General features: G+C 39.8%; 1 protein-coding gene and 1 long non-coding RNA gene across 4 annotated transcripts in view; one reads left to right on the top strand and one right to left on the bottom strand.

Moving 5' to 3' along the window:
• Window positions 1–323: 323 nt before the first annotated feature.
• Window positions 324–3423, bottom strand: LOC122180758. The gene is made up of 2 exons (XR_006179221.1): window positions 2833–3423; window positions 324–838 (listed from the first exon to the last, which is right to left on the bottom strand). It is a non-coding gene; the product is annotated as an uncharacterized LOC122180758 (long non-coding RNA).
• Window positions 3424–3602: 179 nt separating this feature from the next.
• The window catches only part of LOC122180754 (gamma-secretase activating protein), a 45685-nt gene continuing 28037 nt past the window's right edge, over window positions 3603–21250 (top strand). For all 3 annotated transcript variants that reach the window (XM_042872633.1, XM_042872634.1, XM_042872635.1), the window contains exons 1-12: window positions 3603–3714; window positions 6420–6493; window positions 10521–10577; window positions 11231–11300; window positions 11684–11740; window positions 11862–11950; window positions 12359–12428; window positions 13071–13120; window positions 14324–14428; window positions 15337–15396; window positions 16032–16075; window positions 17957–18042. In XM_042872633.1, the coding sequence (XP_042728567.1) occupies window positions 3630–3714; window positions 6420–6493; window positions 10521–10577; window positions 11231–11300; window positions 11684–11740; window positions 11862–11950; window positions 12359–12428; window positions 13071–13120; window positions 14324–14428; window positions 15337–15396; window positions 16032–16075; window positions 17957–18042 (847 nt within the window). In that variant the 5' untranslated portion in view covers window positions 3603–3629. The remainder of the gene's footprint in view (window positions 3715–6419; window positions 6494–10520; window positions 10578–11230; window positions 11301–11683; window positions 11741–11861; window positions 11951–12358; window positions 12429–13070; window positions 13121–14323; window positions 14429–15336; window positions 15397–16031; window positions 16076–17956; window positions 18043–21250) is intronic.

Genomic DNA, 21250 nt, shown 5'->3' on the forward strand with positions numbered 1-21250 from the left:
ATTTGGCACTATTCAGGTGACAGCTGCTGTAGTGAACACTTAGGGATTATCTTGAGGAGAAAGAGCACATGTAGCTTCCTTTGTGGCACTGCAAATTCTCATGCAAGACAGCTTGCTTGCTCTGCCCCACCTTACATGTTAGACTGTACAAAAAATCCCAAATCTGCAACGGTCTGCTGTTTCTTGAAAGATGGGCTATCTTTTACATGTTAGTAATCAGGCACTCTGAGTTTCACTTTCAGGTTAACGCTGACATGAGTTCTCAGCATTTTATGATCTTTCCTATAAAAATTTTAAAAAAATTAAATCAGAAACTGCATTACTTTCTGAATTTACTGCAAAGCTCATTTATTTGAAGTATTTCTGGTATTATCTGTGCTAGATAAACACATGAACAGGCAGGCAAACCATATGTGTTCTCCTAAATACGTTTTCAGGAACTGAATGCAGACATAGACAGTCCCAATGTACATCATTACTGTAAATTATAATGACAAAGTTAAAATTCAAAAATAAAAAATTGCCAAAAAACATTGTTCATACTAGATAACTCTTTGAAATATCATTCATCTTGTAGTGTACAATTCTTGCTCCTTCAGATTTCACTTTTATTTTGTTAATAGAGTGGATTATGTTTTAGGAATGAAAAAAGATATAACAAATGAAAGTGTTTTCTGAACCAAAAAATTGTCATATTTTTCATATACAGTTGTGTAATTTTTTTGAGGAAGAACAAAAAGAACAGCTAATTACTCCATGGAATCAAAATTACATTCCTAAGCTCCCAAGGTTCATCAGCAGTGTTGGATCTTGAAGAGTCACAAGGAAGCTTCTATCACTGGAACAAAAAACAAAACAGGGAGAAGTAATATCATGCCTTTTTATATGGATAAGCCACTGGAAAATAGTGGTTTTCAAATAGTCTGCTGTTCAACAGAGAAACTCAGGAATTCCAACTTAATTTCTGGGAGGACTGTGTGACTTCAGTTCTAAACAGGTTATAAGCCTAGGTCTTGTTTTTTCAGATTCTTTCTTCTGTTCTGGCTCCTTGCTCCTTTCGATTCCTTCAGCTCCTGTGGATCCCATCTTCCCCAGCTCTACTTTGTTGCTTTTCCTGTGTTTCTGTATCTCTGAAGCCTGACAGTCATCCCTTCCTGTTTCTCAAATCTTTTCATCTGTCCAGCTACCATTTCCTCCTATGTCTCACTGCAAAGACCGGTAAGTTCTGAGAGCACATCTCTTGGGTTCAGAGACAACATCAGAGATGCTTCCAAGTTCCCAAGACAGTGCAAAGGAAGTGAAGTCCCACTCTATCCCAGCAGTCTCAAGAAAAAGTGTGTGTTAACTTTAGGGAGGTAATACAAATATTGGTAGTACAAAAATAATGAAGAGCAAATCCTTTGCAGTGGGAACGCAGACTTAGCAGAAATTTAGTTTTAAATCTCTCAACAGGAAAGGCTTTTCCTTTCACACCTGACTGTGAAGCCTTGTACAAACTTTTACCACAGTTTTACTGAGTAAGGACTGTGGAATGGATCCCAAGCATGAGCCACAAGTGAATGAATGGATCTCTTCTATACCCAATTGTTTGTATACCTACTCACCTGCTTATATCATATGAGAATATTTTTCTTTTTCTTTTATTATGTTGACTAGCTTAAGTTCCATGGCACACTCAGCAGTTACCGTGGCTAACTCCTGCCTCCTGCTCAAAGGCCTTTCACATATTGCACAACATACCTTAAAAGAACAGCATCATCTTTTGATTCTCAGTCTGTAAATGTTAGAGAATAATTTATTCATCAGCTTTGTGGGCTGTCTTTTGAGAACTGTACTGTCAGGATTGATTTTGAAACAAAAGCACAGTGACAGTTGTTCTTTCTTTCCTTAAAAACAAAATCAAACAAACAAACCAACAACAACAAAAAACCATCAAACTGGGGAGTTCTGTCTAAATTTCTTTTTTTTTTTCTTTTTCTTTTTCCCCTTTTGCATTTGGAGAGCAGGCTTTTATCCTCCACGTTTTCTGCTTTATAGTAGGACAATGTAAAATCCTGCTATTGGGCCTCATCCTAGCCTTAGCTGAACTCTGCAGCTCATGGCAGGAGATTTTCTCCATGTGAAAATTTTCCTTTTTGCACATAGTTAGAGAATCAGTCATTTCTTGGGCTTGGCTTCCATCCTTTGCTTTCTTCTCTTTTTGAATCAACTCCAAACATTTTTGCATTAACTCCAAATAGTCATAACCATGAATTATCCCTGCCTCATCTCTTAGAAAAAGCATCAGTTAGGGATCTTATCTCTGTTCTCTGCTTCTACCTTTAAAACAAATATACCAGTCAAGACCTATTTCAAAACAGAGAAAACATCAGCTGAAAATTCTTGCACAATCACTTGATCCAATTTTCTTTAAGAAAAATACTCATCCTGAAACTTGTAATAGAATTGTAAAAGTTATCAATAGTTTGAGAGAAAGCAAGTCTGCTTTGCATTTGAGTGACAACGTGCTTCTTGTCTGCACTCAGCTAATGTACCTGATTCTGGCCTGGTCTTCATATAGCCCAAGCTTAGCAAGGAGGGTAAAAACTCAGTACTGGCTGTTAGAACTGGCTGAAGCTGCTCTGTCCTTGTGGTGCAGTGGTTTGGTACGTGCTACTACAGCCTGTCCACATTTGTGCCACTTTTAGCTGCTGACATCAGCGCGTGCCAGAAGGGAAATGGTAATTACAGGCAGACTATAGATAGACATGAACAGCATCTTATCAGTGCTACAAGTATTTTCAAATGCTAAAAAAAATACAAAAAAAACCCCACAACACCACAAAAACCCACCTAAGCAAACAAAAACCCAGTAACTCAGCCTGAAGACCCTGAGGATCTCACCAAGCTTTTCCCCCTCTGCTGTTTTGAGTTGGATGGAAGGAAGGATCCGGCCAGGCCTGGTCTCAGGGTGCATCCCACATTCCGAGCTGCTCTGTCAAAGCCATCTGTGCTGAGAGGCTCAATGTGCCCAGCACACACCTGCAGGTTGTGTAATGACAGAAAACAGGGACTGTGCAGGGACGGGAAATGCTGAACGCTGCTCAGCCAAACGTGGGGCTGCAGACCCACAAGCAGGGCATTCTGTCAGTCACCGCTTCCACATTCATCTCTGACACCAGCCCTAAACCACAGGCAACTGCTTAAAGTGCTCTGAATCTTTCTTCGAGGAAAGCCTGAGACATCAATATTCCTCGCAGCACATCTCAGGAGAAACATCTCCTTCGGCCCCTCATCTCTAACGGACAAAACAGACCACCTGAAGCCACCAGCCGGCTGCAGACAGCGCGCGGGGACTCACAACCGCAGCTCCCGGCGCCAACGTCCCGCAGGTGGCAATGGGAACCGCCGGGCTCCGGGCAGCACCCGGACGGCTAGCGGGACCCGCACCACCGCACCAACTGAGGGGGGCGGGACCGCGTTCGGCCACTCCGCGTGGCCGCCGGTTGATTGACATTCACACCTGCCAATAGGCGCCGAACGGGCCGTAGGGACCGGCCCGTGGCGGAGGCCGCCCCGCGGCAGCCGGCGCGGTGAGAGGCGGCGGCGGCGGCGGCCGGAGAGTGGCCGGGTTGGGCCGCGGGGCTGCCATGCTGCTTCGCCTGGCGGCCGAGTTTGACCTGCAGAGGGACGTGGTGCCCTGGCTGGCGGCGCAGGGCTGGGCCGCGGCTCTAGGTAACGCTGCGCTGGCGGGCGCGGGGCAGCGCCGAGCAGAGCCCGCTCTTTCCTTCCCTCCCTTTCACCGCTTCTAGCCGCTGTCCTCCGGCGGGCGGAGAAACCGGGCCTGGCGGGAGTCCCCGTGAGCCGCTCCCGGCGCGGCCTCACCGCTCCTTCCGTCCGGGCCCGGCCGCCTTGAGGCCACAGGGGGACGGGAAATGGCGGTGGGGCGGGCGGCCGACCCGAGCTGCGTGGGCTGAGCCCGCCTGTCCCGCTGCTGTGCTTGGCTGTGCCGCTCCGAGCTACGTGGGCTGAGCCTGCCGCCGTGTCTGTGTGTGTGGGGGGGGCTTTGCCCTCGGTCAGTGCGGCCCAGGGTGGCGCAGCCGGTGCCCTTGAGGCACTTCTCACGTCCGAAGGAACTTGTGCTCCTCGCACATCGTTTGGTTCTTCACGCGTAGCCCTTTCTTCCCTTTTGTTCCAAAAGGAATTTTAACGTCCCTCTTTCTTCTGCCCCACAGCCCTTTCTTGGGAAAGAAAGAAAAACAAACACAAAACCAGCAACACAAAAAAACGCTTAGCCGAAAATAAAGCAACCGAAATTCTCCTTCTGTGTGTGTGGTAAATAAGTGCTAATTAAAATCGGACGAGAGCAGGTGGTTGGGAGCAGTGAGTGTGCCGTGTTGGTGGCCCTGTGGTATCGCTGTTGTGCTCGTGGTAGTTCTCATCTGTCTGCAAGGAAGCAGGTAGAGTTCTGCTTTTCTGAAACTGCTGAAAGCCTTCGTCTGAACATCGATTTGAACAGCACGATAACCGCGGCTGTAGTAGGAACACGGGCTGGTTGTGCACTGTGTCCAGGTGCCCTGGTTGCTTTTAGTTAACTAACCTACCTCCCTCTTTAAAGGTTTGCTGTCCCACGGAAAGCCTGCGTGGCTCTAAGTCAGAGCGTATCAGCTCCTTTGGCTTCATAAACCAAGGTGCTTCCTATGGTGCCAGTGACAAAATCTGTTAACATTTATTTCACGTACACCAAGAAGTACACAGAGGAGCTGTGAGGCGTAGGGTTTCCCCCAAAGGGTTTTGAGGTAAAATTCTGAAAACTCGTGTAATCAGTTAATCTCTGTGTTCATTGTGGAGGTGGCAGGAAGGCGTTCACCTGTGCTTGGGAGAGTGACAGACTTTTTATTCAATAATTCTGATAATACAGAATCAGAATTTGGATTGGAAGGGATGTCTGACACAATACTAACGTTTCTGCATTGCATGTTAGCTTCTGTTTGTGTATACTCTTTGTTTCCTCTGAATGTGATGCTGATATATTAGGAATGTGTACATGGGAGGTTGGAATCTTTAAAGATTACTTTAAACATCAGAGAAATAATATATAATAATCAGAGAAATAATTTTGCAGAAAGCAAGTCATTTTTAGGCGTCCTGGTGCCTCTGGTCAGTGATTTCAGATATTTTAGTTCTCTGCATTTACTGTTTTATTTTCTGAAGACTTGAAAGCCCTGTGATAGCATGTGAGAATTCCTAATGGTGTGAGAGCTGGGAGTAGCTGCGATCAAGGGAGGGGAGTGGTAGGTGAAGAGAACCAGCCCAGCTCTCTTAATTCCACTCATTTTTGTATGATTTCCATATAATGGCTTTCAGGAAATCAAAACACGTTGTCTTGAGCACGTTGATAAGACTTGTTTGCTGGGCAGGCAGGTTGGATTGGATTTGTTTGCAGCCCTTCATCTGCTTGGTGAAGCTGTGAGATGAGGAAGAAGTTGTGATCCTGCATGCAAAGCTTTACTGCAGGACTTTCCCAAGCCAGGGTTCATTGCCACTTCTCCTTTGGTTACATATTCCCACAGACAGCGTATGGCGACATGTAATTTGTATCAAACACCAAGCTAGTAGAAAGTGATGTATTGTTAAATATTGGCTGAGGATTTTCTCTGTCCTCCCACATCAAAATTTTCACCTCTGATAATGTTTCTGAACAGTTTTTTCTTAACACCACAATCTGCACTAGCAATGTTCATAGTATTAGGCTTGTGAAACTAAGTTTCACAGTGCTTTCTCCAGTTAAGGCTTTGTGGTAACTGCAAAGTAATGCTTGCCTGGAGTTGCAGAGAATTCTTCATATTTACACGCTACCTTTATCTTAAAATCAAGGCCAGTCATGCAGCTCTCAAGCTTACTAAGAGCAAAATTTCTTCTTTAAATAAGTTCCATCCAAGATAAACACACTTTTGGTGATTACTGTGATTAGAATACAAAGAATTGAGAAGAGATGCACTTTTGTTATCTGTGCTATGGTATTTTACTTTTCTTTTGCCCCCAGTGTTTTCCTTTCTCTTGTCCTGCATTGCTTAATTCTCTTCTACCTGTAAATATGTTGCATGTATATACAGTTTGGTGTTGTGGCTCTTGTTTTTGTTGTAGAGCTGATCTCTGAAGGCATCATTTATTTCTAAGCATTCCTTAGGGAGCTGGGGCAGCTGACACTTTTCCTCATGCTCCATCTATCTCTGTGTAGTGTTCTGAGGACCTTTGGTTTTGAAGTTTGAGAGTTAAATCACAGCATAAGAAATATTTGATCTGTTTTTTTTCAAAAGGTAGTCATTTCTGGCATGTGCAAATACATATATGTAAAACGTACCTGGTATCTTTGTTTAAAATGTGGCTGTGTATGAGGAACTAAAGTGAAAATCTTGTGCTTTTTGTTATCATTTCAGATACTTCAGAGAATTCATCAGCACTTTACATCGTAAATGTTGAAAGAAATGGAAAAATTATTTATACCTGGAAGGTAAGTCTGTCTCAGAGCTTTGTGAAAGTATTCCTGGGAATATTACTGTGTGTTTGCCTGTACTTCCTGGAGTCCTTGCATGAATTTATTTATTTTTCTTGCAAGAAGAACTAGAGCATAGAAACTTAGGTTGCAGCTTGGACATTTGGGCAATGGGAAAATATCCATCTCCACTTCAGACAAACATTAAGAGGAATGAAGTGGAGAGTAAAGCAGTTGATTTCTGGGGGCCAGAATCTCGCCTTGAGTGAAAAACTATTTCCATAACAGATAAAATCTTCATAAGCAGCATGTTCTTTCACCCTGAGGTTTTTTTAGGGAAATCTGACTGCTAGATTCATATGCACTGCTTCAATTAATTATTCAGTCCTACCAATGTGTATGTTAAGATGCCATATTTGTAACTCTAACTCTGCTACTACCTTTTTGTTGCTTTAAGTTGCATCTGTAGCACTTCATTGTGTGTAGTCTCAAGTCACCTTAGCTTATTCAATGTACTGAAGTACTAGAGCTATCCTTTTCATATCAGGTTGAAATTCATGTAGTTCCAAGAAATTTCTGAATGGTTTGTGAAGGTTTCCCCTTGAGGAGACAAGCTGTCGTTCTTTGCTGTGCAGCTCAGAGCAATCTGAAAACTCGGGTGGGTTCTGGAGGGTCTTGGCTCTTGGAAAGCACAGAGTGGAGATAGTAGGCTCCAGCAGAATAGAGCTGCTTTTCATTCCCCTCTCTCTCAACTCTCCAGCTTACCCAGGGTTAAGGGAAGAGGTGAGGCCTTCATCAAGGTATAACAGACTTTAACTGTGGGTGGCTGTTTCCTTTAGTACGTGCCTAGGGAGGAGAATCTGTAAGACAACAGTAATCATAAAAACAATACTGAAGAAAGTGTCAAGTTTTGCATTGCTTGAAGTTCTATCCAGATTTAATGAAACGGATCCATCTAGCTCTCTACAGGAGACCTGCATATGTGTGATGTTGCTGCTTTCCAGTGCCAGTGGAATCTCACGCTAAGCTTTGAGTGACTCCTTCCTTTCTTGGGCTTTTGATAGAAGAGTCCAACTGCCTTGAGTGTTGTTTGGGCTTTTGCAGCTGGTGAAAGGGGTGAGATGTAGCTGGACACCCCATCTCAGCGTGGGTGTCTGCTTGCATGCTAGGTGTCTGAGCTGCCATTGTAGTTGGTGCAGATGTGACAGAAGCTGGAATTTAGAGAAATGGCCACCTGTAGCATCCCATCTCCCACAGCCTTTGGGAGAAGCTGTACAAAGTGGAGGAGGCAGACAAATATTCACTAGGCTCTGTTGACTGAAGTGCCAGAGATGCTGTGGAGGATTCAAATATGTAAACTTAGCTCCCTGAATCTGGAAGTGAAGTTCACCCAAGGAGTTACAGACATGTTTGCTGTGGCTTCCTGATCTGAGGAATAAAGGGATCTCTGCAGCTGGTGTGATGTGTGTGGTTGGATGAGAAAGTCCCAGAGCTGAAGGTAGCAAAGTGCAGGGCTGTGCTGCAGTTGTTACTACTCACATATCAGCCCTAAGGAGATGCCACTGTTGCTTCTTTTCCTGTTCTTTTACTGCTACAAAGTAGTCAGATCTTTCTCTTCTTGGGTGAATCAGCTGGCACAAGAACCAGCACCTTGGTTCTTCCTCTACTGAGAGGGAGCTGGGAGTGGAACAGACAGGGACCTGAGTTATTAATGCTGAGCCTTCTGTGCTCTGTTAAATGAGCTGCAGAAATACCTTGGGATGGTGATACTTCAAAGCAGTACTGGAATACTGGGGCTGTTTTTTTTGTCTCAAGATTAGAATGGTATTTCTAAAGAGTCTCTTCATGAGAAAAAAAACAAGACAGGTGTTGGTGGGGCTGTGTGTCCACATTTGTCTTTTTACTCTTTACTACTAACAAGGATTCAATGCAATTGTTTTCTTTACTGATACAGTCCATTGATGATGTATGCATACACTTCTGTGCTTCTGGAGTTAACCTTTCAGGAGGAGTATCTGTTCATATTTATAAAGAAAGGAGAAGAGTGTATGTGTCTTTGTGAACAAGGAGTAGTGTCAGGCCCCAGTTTGACACTTCTTTTAGATTGTTGCAGGCTTGTTCTAAGTGATGACTATTGATTGCACTTGGCTGTTTTGTTCTATTAATGAGTGCCATCAAACTAGAATGCTTACTTGGAGAAAACAGACTGCCTTTACTATCCGTCTGTTTCCTTAAACTTACTTTGGAGAAATCACGATTACTGTAACTACAACTACAACCAACTACAGATCTTACTCAGTTCCTGAATGAAGTTCAACCTCTCTCTTTTTCTCTCTCTTCCCCCTTTCTCTATAAACTATTTATAACTCATGAGCTATGACTGTTGCAAGAACAGCTATATGTGATTCTTTCCTCAGCAAACTTTATCAGTGACACTGTTGGCGAGGACAGAGCACGAGCAAGGATGTAAACTAAGCAAAGCTGGCTTGTCCCCTAATAAATGCAAATGGAAAACAGCCTTTACCAAATAGAAGAAAACCAAGTGCATGCCCCTAAAGCCAGGAATAGGTGGAGAATGAGTTTTGGAGTATTGCACAATACCGTAGATTTAAAGTGTCTGTCTTTTCTTACCCTGAGAGTTGGCTTAAAGGAAGATATTTTTAACAGGTATGCTTCTGTTTTGCAAAACTGTAGGAAGAATCTTTGCAGAGAAGTTGATGGCAAGTGTATTAGCTTATGTACAGAAATGGGCACTGGCAGTGCTGCTACCAATCTTGTAAACTGTATTTTTCAGTAGCTAAGTACTGTGGGTAAGAGTTTCAGACACTTTTGGAAAGAATGGCTGTTTGTGAAATCATTTGCTTGATATTAAGTTAGTAGGCCTGAGGCTTGCATCTTAACATAAAGACATTTTGTTTTCCTTGTTTAAATTAGAAGAATTTTGTCATTGCCACAGCAATAATGAGATACTTGCAAATAGACCTTTGAGAAAGAGAATACTCACACTTTTGTTTTAACATCACAAAGCAAGATGCTTTGTAAATAACCATAGATTTCTACACTCTTCCCCCACCCTTCAAGCAGCAGTTAAAAACAAAGATGTTTACTGTTTGAGTACAAGGCTATGTAGATGGATGTAATTTCAATTTAGCACATGTACCTACAGTATGCAAGTGAATTTCAGCTTCATTTGAAATGAAGTGTGTACTGTAGGGCAGAATTGAATTTTTTTAATTAAAATGTACTTTGAAAATTGAAATTATGGTAAAATGCACCAGGAAGAAAGTTGTCTTCTGTAAAGCCTTAGGAGTATCCAAAACAAAAGAAAATCATTGTATGGTTTTTATCAATAAGCAGCAGGCTAACGGTGTAATTTGCACTCATGAAATATGTTTGACTTTCAAATAATTGTTTCTTAAGGTAGAGCTGAAATCCTTTTTCCAACCTGCAGCAAGGTCACTGGAAGCTGTTGTGTGATGATGTTTCTGTGCTCCGTTTTGGAGCAGTGAGGTTTGGATTCCCAGCCTGCAGGCTTCCTGGGCCAGCATAGTTTCAGGTGAATGGTTGGCTGTGTGATTGGTGCTGCTCTCAGGGCTTTGGGTTCTGTGATCTCAGGTGCACCTTTTAAAGACCAAGCATGTTGACACAACATGGGGCACACCTCACCAGATGTGGTCATCTTCAAGTTCCCTTCTAACGCTGTGCATTCTGTGATCCCCTTTTGTTCTTAGAGTTATCTTTTCCTTCCTGTACTGCCTATAACTAAAAACAGCTGAGAACCAAAGTGAGAGAGGGGCATGTGGCATATGGCACAGCTTGTTGACTGTGTTTCAGCTTTGCCCTGTGTGTTAATTCTCAATCAGGAAAAAAAATAAATGTTCTTGCCTCCCCTTCTTGGAATGAGATAATTAAGTACCAAGGGAAGTGTAAGTGGGTGTGTGTCAGTGAAAGAGGAGAAAAAAGAGGAGTAGGAAAAAAAAAATTACCAAAGGTTGTGTTTAAATGTGTATATGCATTGTCAGTGTTGATTTGTTTTCATCCATAGGGAAATCAGAAAAGTACCCACATTGGATTGTATGACCTTCAAACTAAAGAGAATGAGGTGAGTCCAATACTTCTGCTTGGTAAGGACAATGCTGTAGAATTTTAGGCTTTGATGCCTTACAACACAGTATGTTATGTCCATAAGGAATTATGGGTGTGTTTGAAACAGAGGAGAGAATGGGAAGGTTCTGAAATTTCACTCAGTGCTGTTAAGAGTAAAGAACCTCTGCATGACTTGGGAGCAGCACTGTGTAGTGCCTTGAGTCTTTGTTTCTGTACAACTAATTGAAGACCTCTTTTCTCTCTGAGCACGTCCTTAAAAATAAATGTTCTTCTGTTTTGTTATGTGGACCTCTTCAGTCTGGTGCTTCTGCTTATGGTTCTAAAATGGAAGGTCCCACAGTTCTGCGGCTGGAACCATGATGAAGGTCCTTTGCAAATTGGTGAAATTTCATATTGCTGTAAAAGTTTGCTGTGCAGCTCCAGTGGCAACATGGAGCTCAGAAAAGCTAATAAGAAACAAACAAATGAGAAGAAGTAGTAGTACAATTGAGGCTTAAAGTATGGTTTTTCTGGCCTTGGGATTATTTGGTTCTGAAATTAAAAAAAAAAAACAAGAACTGGTCAGCAGTGTTTTCCTAGGGAGGAGTAATTAAAATATTTTCTTGATATAATTAAAATATAATTTATCATAAATGTACTTCTCTGTAGCATCTCTATACGTTTGAGAAAGATCTACGCATAATCAGTTGTTCAATCAACAGTGAAAGGACATTACTGGGTAAATATGTTTCATCAATTTTTTTTGTCATGGCAAAGGTAATTTAGTTTAGTAGTATGTTGTATTTGTGTCTTGAATTACTTCAGTCTGTTTTGAGCCATATGTTGCTCACAGCAGTCTGTGCATTTGAATGGATGCATCACCAAAGAATGTAATTGATGTACAATCAGTACAGCTGTTTTTTTTGTTGTTTTATTGAAAGAAAAATTTGGTTTGCTTATTTCTGTCACTTGCATTTATATATGCCTCCTACATGTAGTGCAGCTCCTGCTGGTCCTTAAAATACAGATTTTTTTTTTTTTGTAGAAGTTTTGGGATATTTATTCTCCAAGAATGCTCAGTGAGATTAATAGCAAACGTGCTGTGTTTTTTCTCTTGTTTAGCAGTCAGCTTCCGTCAGTATACAGAGGAAGAAAGAGTGACCCAGCTGTTACAGTCAGGTACTGCAAGTGCATTGTTTTAAACTGTTAGAAGTAATTTTTTTCCTTTTTTTTTCTCCCTTAGCAATACAACTTTGTACTGTAAGAAACGACAGTTACCTAAAACATGTCCTTTTTGCAGTGTCCAAGTATTTAACCTTGCTGATTGAAATTCATCCCGTTAATAATGTGAGAGTCCTAAAGGCTGTGGATAGCTGTGTTCGAGTGCAGGTAAATCATTCAAACAATCTAAATACAAACTTTAATAATTTGCTGTGCAAAAGTGATTGAGTGCAGAAATGTCTCACGTTTCTTGGAATGTTACAGAGATTATGTGCCAATGTTTTCATAAATTTGAAAAGATGAGAAACATCATAAAATGTTATATTTCAAACATTTCTCTTAACATGAAGCCTACTTCTTTTTTTTTTTTTTTTAATCTCTGCAATTCACCTACTCCTACAATAATAGTGATTGATAACTTATAGTCTGTAATACTAGATGTTCTTATTAATTGAATATCATGCATGTGCTTGGCTTTATTTAAACATATGTAACTATTTGGCTAAATAGATACTGTAGATGAGTGTTGTAAACAACTTTGGTTATTTACTTACTGTTGTAAAACTTCCTGTATAGTTTCTTTATCCAGTGGAAGGCAGAAATACTTCTACAAAAAGTCATCTTTTGCTCATTTCAGAAGATAAATGTGAGTTGATATTTTGAGAATACGTTGTCATTTTTTTACTTCAGTCTGATCGTCATGGATTATTTTGTCATAACCTTTTACTGTGGGGAAAAAAAAACAACGAGAAGAAAACCATTCTCGATGTCCTGAATGTCTTTCAAAAACTGTGTGCTTCACTGAGGCTTTTTTCCAGTGTTAGCAGAATGGCCGACTTTGCATTTTTTTCCCCTTTGTTCATGCATTCATTGATCATCTTAACTTTTAGAAAAGCTGAATTAGACTTTTGTAGCTGTTTGTATAAATTCAGAGCAGCCCAGTTCATTATGACAGATGGTTTATGATTTAACAGCATAACGGAAGGGATAAGAAAGGGACAAAAGCACCTTGGATCCAGCTAACTGTGTGTGTTCAGCCTAATCTAGTGGGATCTTCGCTCTGGTGCGAGTGAGTAGATAGAGGGGGACACTTGCAAAAGGCAGTTCATCCCTCTTACCTTCCCCTCATGTCAAAGAATGAGAGGCTTTTCCCATCTTTTTGAAGAAACCCATCTTTGTTGCTAACCTAGATGTCATCTATGGGTTCCCAGAGATTAGATTAATTGACTATATAAAAGCATTTGAAAATGAATGGCTATAACTTTAAATCTTTTGTGTTGTTTTAAAGACATTGAACAGTTTGATATCCATGTTGTCGCAGAAGAGGAACACAGAGTGGTAAGTCTTGAAAAATCTTGGGGTTTGAGGGTTGTTATTTTGCTTTAATTGACAGTTCAAGGGTCTGTTCTGTAATTCTAGCTGATTATTTTTGTAATTTGACAATGTATTCCTCTAACCACAAAGCTGATTAAAAAAAAACTGTTTAACAAGTAATTTGTGAGGAAAGTTAGGGTTTTTTGTTGCTGTTGATCTAAACTTGTCTGGATGTTACAGTTTGGAAGAAGAAATTGTATATATTTCTTTTTAAATCTTTCAATATATTTGTAAAATCACCTTCCTAATTTTTCCTTCTGAATGCCCACGTATCCCAGGAAATAATTTATTTAAAACAAACCCTTAGAACACAGTGCTCTCAGTACTGTGAGTGTTTCAACCTTTTTTTTTTCCCCTGTAATCTTTTTTTTTTCACATTTTAAACATTAGTTAGTTTTCAGCAAACTGATTGTGGATATTCTGCTTAAATTATTAATCAGCATACTTCTAGTATAGTGACAGATTGCATCATAAAATCCAGTGTTTCATTTTATGGAGAAAAACTAGTCTTTGGATGGCAAAATATTGAAGTCCTGATTTTTCATCATTTTGAAGTCTTTCATGGTATTCTAAAAGTGTAACATTGCTTTTAGAGGCGATGGATTTTGCGTGGTGGTTGACAGTGGAATAACAAGTCTGTGCTGTGATGACATGAAATCTCTCTCCATCTTTCAAGAGAGCATTCATAGAGTCCTAAAAATTGTCCAGAATTCTGGCTTGTACTCTGCTACCAGTACTCCTCTCTGTCACGAGTGAGATTTTAGTTTGAAATCCTTTTCAGAGCTAAGCCATCTTCCCTAAATAGTTACTGTAGCTGGTTCTAAACTGGCTGTGGTATTTCACTCTTCACCCCTTCTCTTGCCTTTGATGAAGGCTGACATCTATTTTTCTTCATATACTTTGCGCAGCAAAAGCGGTGAATTTCTTGTAGTCAAGGATATCTCAGAATATTTGACAGTTGGAATACCCTGAAAACTGATCTTGAACTTCAGCATCTTGCACACAGCAAAGGTGGTTCTGCTGCTACTAACAAGGGACATGCTCCCTTCAAGTACCATAGTATTTGAGCCCTTCTGTTGTTGCTTTTCTCTTTAAAGCAAATGCTGTGTGTAATCATCAGTATAGAACCGTGCTTGATGACCTCTAATGTTCTTTCTTTCCTTTTAGGTGATTCAGAACTCAGGTCAGCTTCCAAGAGCCAGAGTTGCAGATGATCTCATTTGGGCACAGTGGGATATGACAGAACAAAGACTCTTCTACATTGTTCCAAAGGTGAACTAAATGTCATTCAGTTTTTTTTTCCTGTCTCATGGCAACATAGTTTTGAGTGTATGGGGTAATAATAGAGCTAGTTGGGTTTTCATTATAGCAGTCTTTATTGTCAGTGTCTCGAAGAATCCAGATCAAAAGCAACACTTGCCTTGACTGCCATTTGTGTGCATGCATGAAGTCAGATAGGCTCAGTGGTTCCTATAAAGATTGGTGAATTTGGTAGTTTTCTTTGCTTTAAAGAAGTCTTTTGTTCAAAAAGATCTAAATCTACTGAAAAGCAGTGAGTATATTCCCTCTTTTCTACAGAGTTCGTATTCAGAAAGAATGTTGTACACGGACTTGAGTCCAAATGAGGACAAGTTCATGGCTAGAAATACCCAAGTTTTTCACTTTTTTTTTCTTTTCAATTTGACTGAAGGACTGTTTGCACTTGATGTATTCTGCGTGCATGAAAATCTGCTTTTCTCACCTCTTAGCCACCAAATATGTGTTAGGAAATAACAGGAAGCAAACTGTGATTGTGAAACATATTCCTGGTTTTGTTTCTGAGATACCCTTTTTGAACTGGCTAAAGCCAGATATGGTTCCTTTTTCCTCATAGGTAGCTGCGGAAAAGTATTTTTAACCTAGTGGAGAAGGAGAGAGAGCTTGTGTGAGGTATGCTTCAAGTGAAGGCCCACGCAATTAGAGGTGATTGGTAGATAATGATCTAGGACAGGAAGGAAGTTTGTCAGAGTGCTATTGTGGGGGGTATATGTGGTTTTTAATGTCTTCTTTTGTCCCCTAATTTCTACATATTTGTTAGCAAAGAAGTGTGTGTGTGGAATAGTGCGTTGTCTGGTCACTTTTCAGTCTGAGAAATACACTTAATTTTTTATTAGCTACAAAATGTATCCTCTTAATTGTAGGAATCAAGGAGTACTTTAAAATGTGTCCAGTTCTACCCTGATGAAAATTTTAACTCAACAGTAAGTCACTAGTATTTTTTTATATGATAGTTTTGGGTTAATTTTGTCTTCCGAACACTAATAATGAGATCAATCTCAGTGTTTGTATAATCTCCAATAGTAGATGTTTTGCAGAGGGAGACTGGTTTTGGATTTGCCTTTTGGGAGGGAGGATGTTTGTCCTTGTTTTATGTTATTTAGAAAAATACATTCAGATTCATGTTATGCCATAGTAAGATAATTTCTGTGCCACTAGACAGCTGTTGACCTACAAGTAAGTGACATTCATTACATCATGCTGACACGATACTCAAGTGTTGAAAAGTGGGGTTATCAAACTCACTAGACAAAAACTGGAGTACTGTGACAGTTTTAGCTATCCAAAGGCAAAGAGCAGAACATAAAAATTACTGAACATAAAATTGTTAATATACTTCCATCCCAGCAGCTGAATTACTTGCAGTTAATATATATATTTTTAAATGATCTCTTTTCAGATTGATTTTTTTGTGATGGTGATTAGAGGATACATAAACTTCTTTGTTAAAATGTTCAATCTGTTGAAATGTGTGTGACACATTTCACTGGGATGAAGTATTAATCATGCTCAGTAATTATACTGACCTCAGTAAATGATAATTTTCTTTTTTTAACAGCTGGAATCGCAACTGGATATTTCTGTAAATGACAAACAAGTAAAGTAAGGGTTTTTTTGTTTTGTTTCCTTTTCATGTATGGTCTAATGCTTTATAAACCTTGGTAAATTTACTGTTAGAACCATGTATCTGTGTTTGGAGTTACCTGTGTGGGACTGGTACATAACAATTATAGGAAAACTGTCCAAACCTCCAAACCTCGTATTTTCCTCAAGGATAGCAGTAAAATATAATTCTGCCCTTGTCTGTTTTTTTGGTACTATTTTTGAGAATAATTTTCCTGGAGAGTTAGCCATAGGCTAAAGAGTCCTTTCTCTGAGTATTTGGTGCCTATTTAAAGGGATTTGCTTCATTCTTGGACATGCTGTATTAGTGATGTTGAGATTCCTGTCAAGGGAAGCTCTCTATTTTAATTGTTGTGTTACATGTTTTACTGATTGGTAGCTCCTTTTTGTTGTCCATGAAGCAGTGCCTGTGTTCTTTTTATTCTCCAGTATGCTATTTCCAAGCAGCCTGCAGTTTCAAAGGCTAAAGACACTTCTGATTCTGTCTGTGACTGTGGTGCACATGGGTGCATCTGAGCTGGTCTGCCTTGAAGCTTCCTTTGAAGTGAAGAAGAATCTAGTCAGAATAGTCACTCAGTCATTTTCATCTCATTCTCACCTTTCTACACGCAGTTGAATTTATGTTTCAGAAAGGCCTGTGTTTCTTCATCAATAACAACGGAGGTAAAAGCTACAAGTTCAGATGTCAGTAACTGAAGGTCTTACATCCTGGACAGAGCGTCTCAGAAAGCTCAGTACAGTGCTGCTGCAGTTGTAGGTTGCCCTGAATGAGTACTGTGTATTTTGCAATTAGTACTGAAAAAAATTCGAGTCTTGTAAGAGCTTCAATACTATGTACATGCATATATTTTAATAGGTAAAAACATATATATACGTGTGTGTATATATATATGTGTTTAAATTCTTGCAGAAAGGTATAAATATCCATATAGAAGCAAAAATCATTTTGGGAGGGGTAGTGGGAAACCAAACCAATCAAAAAAACCCCAAATCCCCAACAAAAATAAAAACCAACAAAGCAGATGGACTGCAGTTTTCTATTGCATGTTCCACGTGGGAAACATGGTACTTGTTTCTTTCAAAGATATGAAAATGGGAACATCATGGAACTGCAGTAGGGGAGGAGGTTCAGACTGGATATTTGGAAAAAGTTCTCCAGTGGATGTTCAGGCTCTGGAATGGGCTTTGCAGGGCAGTAGTCATGGCCCCAAGCTGCTGGAGTTCAGGGGGTGTTTGGATTACCCTCACAAATGTAGGGTTTGATTCTTAGGTAGGTCTGTGTGAAGCCAGAAATTTGGCTTGATGATCTTTGTGGGTCTCTTCCAACTTGGGATTTTCTATTACTCCTGAAAAGCCATTAAAGTACAGCCAGCACAAGATTGAAAAAGGATGTTGTGGTAACGTAGGATCCACGTGAGGATGATTTTATCCTTTCCTTTTCAAGTACACCCACTGAAATTGGTGTGCTTACTTGCAGATTTAGATGTAGCTTGAGAGGTACAAGAGTGGTGCAGTTGGGCTGCAAAACCTTCTGAGTTCTCAGGCACTCTGAGTTACTGGATTACAACTAACTTACATTTCAAGCATAGGAATGGTTGGATTATACTGCAATAAATGAATATGAAATCATGCAGTTGTATTAAAAAAAATTTTCTAATAACAGTGCAGCCTTACGATTCTCATTTTTGGCAACATTGAGATCATTGGTTGAAGCCTTATTTAACTTTCATTAGACAATATTTGATTATAATTCAATTAATACGTTTTCATTACGTTATCACTGTTCTCATGGTCTTTCTGTTGTGATAAATCCCTGTGGATGAAGGACTGTTTTATGTAGTCATCTGTATTTGCTCCTAGATTTGTGAATTTTGGATACGATGACTGTGAAGACCAAGATGTTGCATCCAAGTCTTTGAATCTTCAGGTTTTTACAAGTAAAGCAGGTAATGAATGAGAGCAAATTTTGTGATATTACGGTCATCTCCACATGTAATTGTCATATAGTGAAATCATAATTGATAATTACAAATTCCTTTGTAAGGCATTATACACATTTTTCCTTTTTTTTTTTTTTTTTTTTTTTTTTTTTTTTTTTTTTTTTTTTTTGCAAGTGTGAGACTTGTTTATTCCTTAGATTATGCCTGACAGAAAACTGGGGAGAAGGCAGCAATTGTGCACTACTTTGTTGTTGTTGAGTTTATTTATCCTCTGAAAGCTTCGTGGCAAGTTGAGCTGGAGACTAACTTGGGTTTTATATATTAGCTCTAATAATAAAGCTGTCAGCCAGAAATGTTCTGGTAGCCTAGCTCCAAAAAAGTGATGTAGTGTGTCCATACAGCAAAACAGGTCCAAGCATGTGATACTAAGGACATTATGCTTAATGGTTTAATATGTGAATGTTGTGGTGTTCCTGAAGCCTTTAGGATTTAGGACTCTGCCTACATCCTAATGCATGTTATGAGTTGGTGTTTTGTTTCTTTTCTGAAATACTGGACTCAAGAGACATCCGTTCATCACAGATGCCTGCAATTTCAATTTCTAAATTAGACCATATGGCCAAGCAGAGAAGGTATATGATTAACCTTTAAATGGTCTGCAGAGTCATCTAGAGGCATGATTTGTTGCAGAGATGCTTTCACATCTTGCTTTTTAAGGATGCTTTTATGCATGCAGGTGAATTGCTGAGGCTGTACTGAAGTGCCTATTAATGCAAATAAAGTGAAATACAGTTTCCTTTTTTCATACAAAAGCAGATGATACGGTTAAAAAGATTAGAGAGAAGGAATTAGAGGTAAGAGAAAACCACATTTCCATTTACCAAATACAGGTTAGGTTAATTTTGTTCTGTTAGCAAGACAAAGTCTTTTTCAGTTGCATTTCATACACAGACTGCACGTACAGTAATGGAAGAAGTTATTGATTTGTGTATACGTGTTTCCCTTTCAAACTGCTGTTTGCTAAGGTTATTTTAGATTCAGGCACTACCTTTTAGATCAGGATGAGATTCAGTCTTCCTCCCTCTATTCTATTATTTGATTACCCTGAAGTAAAAGGTTTTTGTTCCATCAGACAACGCTGTATTTAAGTTTTGTGGAACCTTTCACAGGCTGAACATTGTGCTTAATGTAAAACATAATTTGACAGTTACACTTACTGAATCACTTCATTGTATTTGGCTCTTCGCTGAATGTTGTTTCAAAGTGAGGATTACATTGTACAATTCATTTTGATTAATGACAGTTTGAAAAAAAAAATGGTTTTGATGCTCAGACCATATGCAGTTGTTGAAGGACATTGTGGGTAATCACACTGAAGTTCCCTTTTGCATTTCTCATTTGTGGTAGCTTACAAGATGACTGCAGGCTCTTTGAGGCACGAATTGTGCCTTCTGTGGAGCTGCTAGCATGCTTCAGCTGTTAATGCTGATATCCCTATTTGTATCGTTTAGATATCCCTGGCACAAAATAATTGGCATAGCTTCATAATTAAATACTCAATGTAATTTCCCTTTTGGTTGTTATTGAGCACCACCAACCTGACCTCTGAATGAAATCATTCTTTCTCAAACTTCTGCAGTAACAGAAAAGTAGCTCTGTTCCTTAGCACTCACAAGACAAAATGTCTCCAGATAAGATCTCCTGTGTATTTCCAGATTAGCTGAGATAAGGCAATTCTGGTCTCAAAATTACCCTTGTATGTTAAGAGTTCAATTGTTATTTAAACAGCACTGGACTGTAAAGTTTTCTTTTAACACTTTAGAAGTAACTTTCAGTTGAATTTGTTTGGTTCTGAAAAAAATGCAAGAAGTAAGATGGCATAAACTGAGAATTACTCTCACCAAAATGTACCTGCCTAAAAGCTAAACACCTGGACTATAATTCAGGAGAGAAATAGGCTCTCCAGAGGATGGTTGCTTCTATCCATATTTCTTCATTAGCTGTGTAGTGGAAGTCTAGATGAGAGCTGAAGGATGGCTGAAGTTAGTCAAAGCAAGTCACTCCTGTGCCAGTACGAGTAAGCAATGCGCAAGTTCAGCATCATCTTCAACTTGTGGAGCTCGATTGCCATGCTGAGAAATTTTTACGGCCTTACATCTGTTCTGCATTAACCAGAATCACAAATTTGAAGTTAAGGTTCCTACAGGAAACTATTTGTCTTCGTGTGTTCTTCGTGTGAGACTTGCTGTTTCAGTGGTATGATGTTTGCTTCTGAAATGGCAGAGCTGTAATTGCTGTTTTCTTACTGCAAGTGCAGTAACTTGCTGCTGCCTAAAGCGTTAGTTTTAAATGCTGCTCTTTTTTCCCTTTGTTGTGATTATTTTCCTCCTTTTATTTTTGAGAAGACGTGAGTCCAAGTATGTCTTCATGTGCGTCTTCTGATATTGTGGCTCATCTGTTTGTAAGGGATTTTGAAGTTGATAGTATAGGAGACTTGTTTATGCAAAGGCAGAAAGCTTTAACCATAGAGATGCAATAGGATAACAAAACAAGCCCACCCCAACTCTCATTTGCAGAGATCACTAGTAAGGGTAAGAAAGGAATTTCTCTCACGTTCTCAGTCTTTGACTGCACTAATAGGACTGTCAGGACAGTATCAGATGTAATAATGTTTGGACAGTTGCTGATCTGAATGTTTTCATCTGTGTTAATAAAGCACCATTTGGTATTTCCTATTGTTTGTAGTTCAGCTTACTGATAATTCACCAGTATCCTAGTGTTGAATATATACATCTCATTAACAGCTGTCCATAGCCACTGTTCTTTGTGATCAACTTGCATGTACACTCACTGACACTTCAGTCTGAACAAATTGACTCGCACAACTGCTGTACAATTTAGAGAGCGATGTATACAGTAGCCTCCTGCATGGAAGAAAGACATTTGCAGTTGGAAGGGAGCTGTTGGTAATAAATCAGCGTGGTGGATTGCTGGAGCTTTTCCATTCTTCCTCATGAGTCCTGATGCTGCTATTTTAAAAATTATGCATTCTCTGAGAGATGCCAAGTGCTCTGGCAGCATGCCCTGTCCATTTAAATAACTCAAATATCCAAGCAAAACTGTATCAAGCTTCCTAACAACATTCAGTCAGGTAAGAATAAAAAAATGACACCTCAGGAAAGGATTTACCTTCTCCAGAAGTGTGGTGTGTTTC

Source organism: Lagopus leucura, unplaced genomic scaffold, assembly GCF_019238085.1.
Source record: "Lagopus leucura isolate 7727_CA_CO unplaced genomic scaffold, USGS_WTPT01 Super-Scaffold_100008, whole genome shotgun sequence".
NCBI classification, from domain to species: Eukaryota; Metazoa; Chordata; class Aves; order Galliformes; family Phasianidae; genus Lagopus; species Lagopus leucura.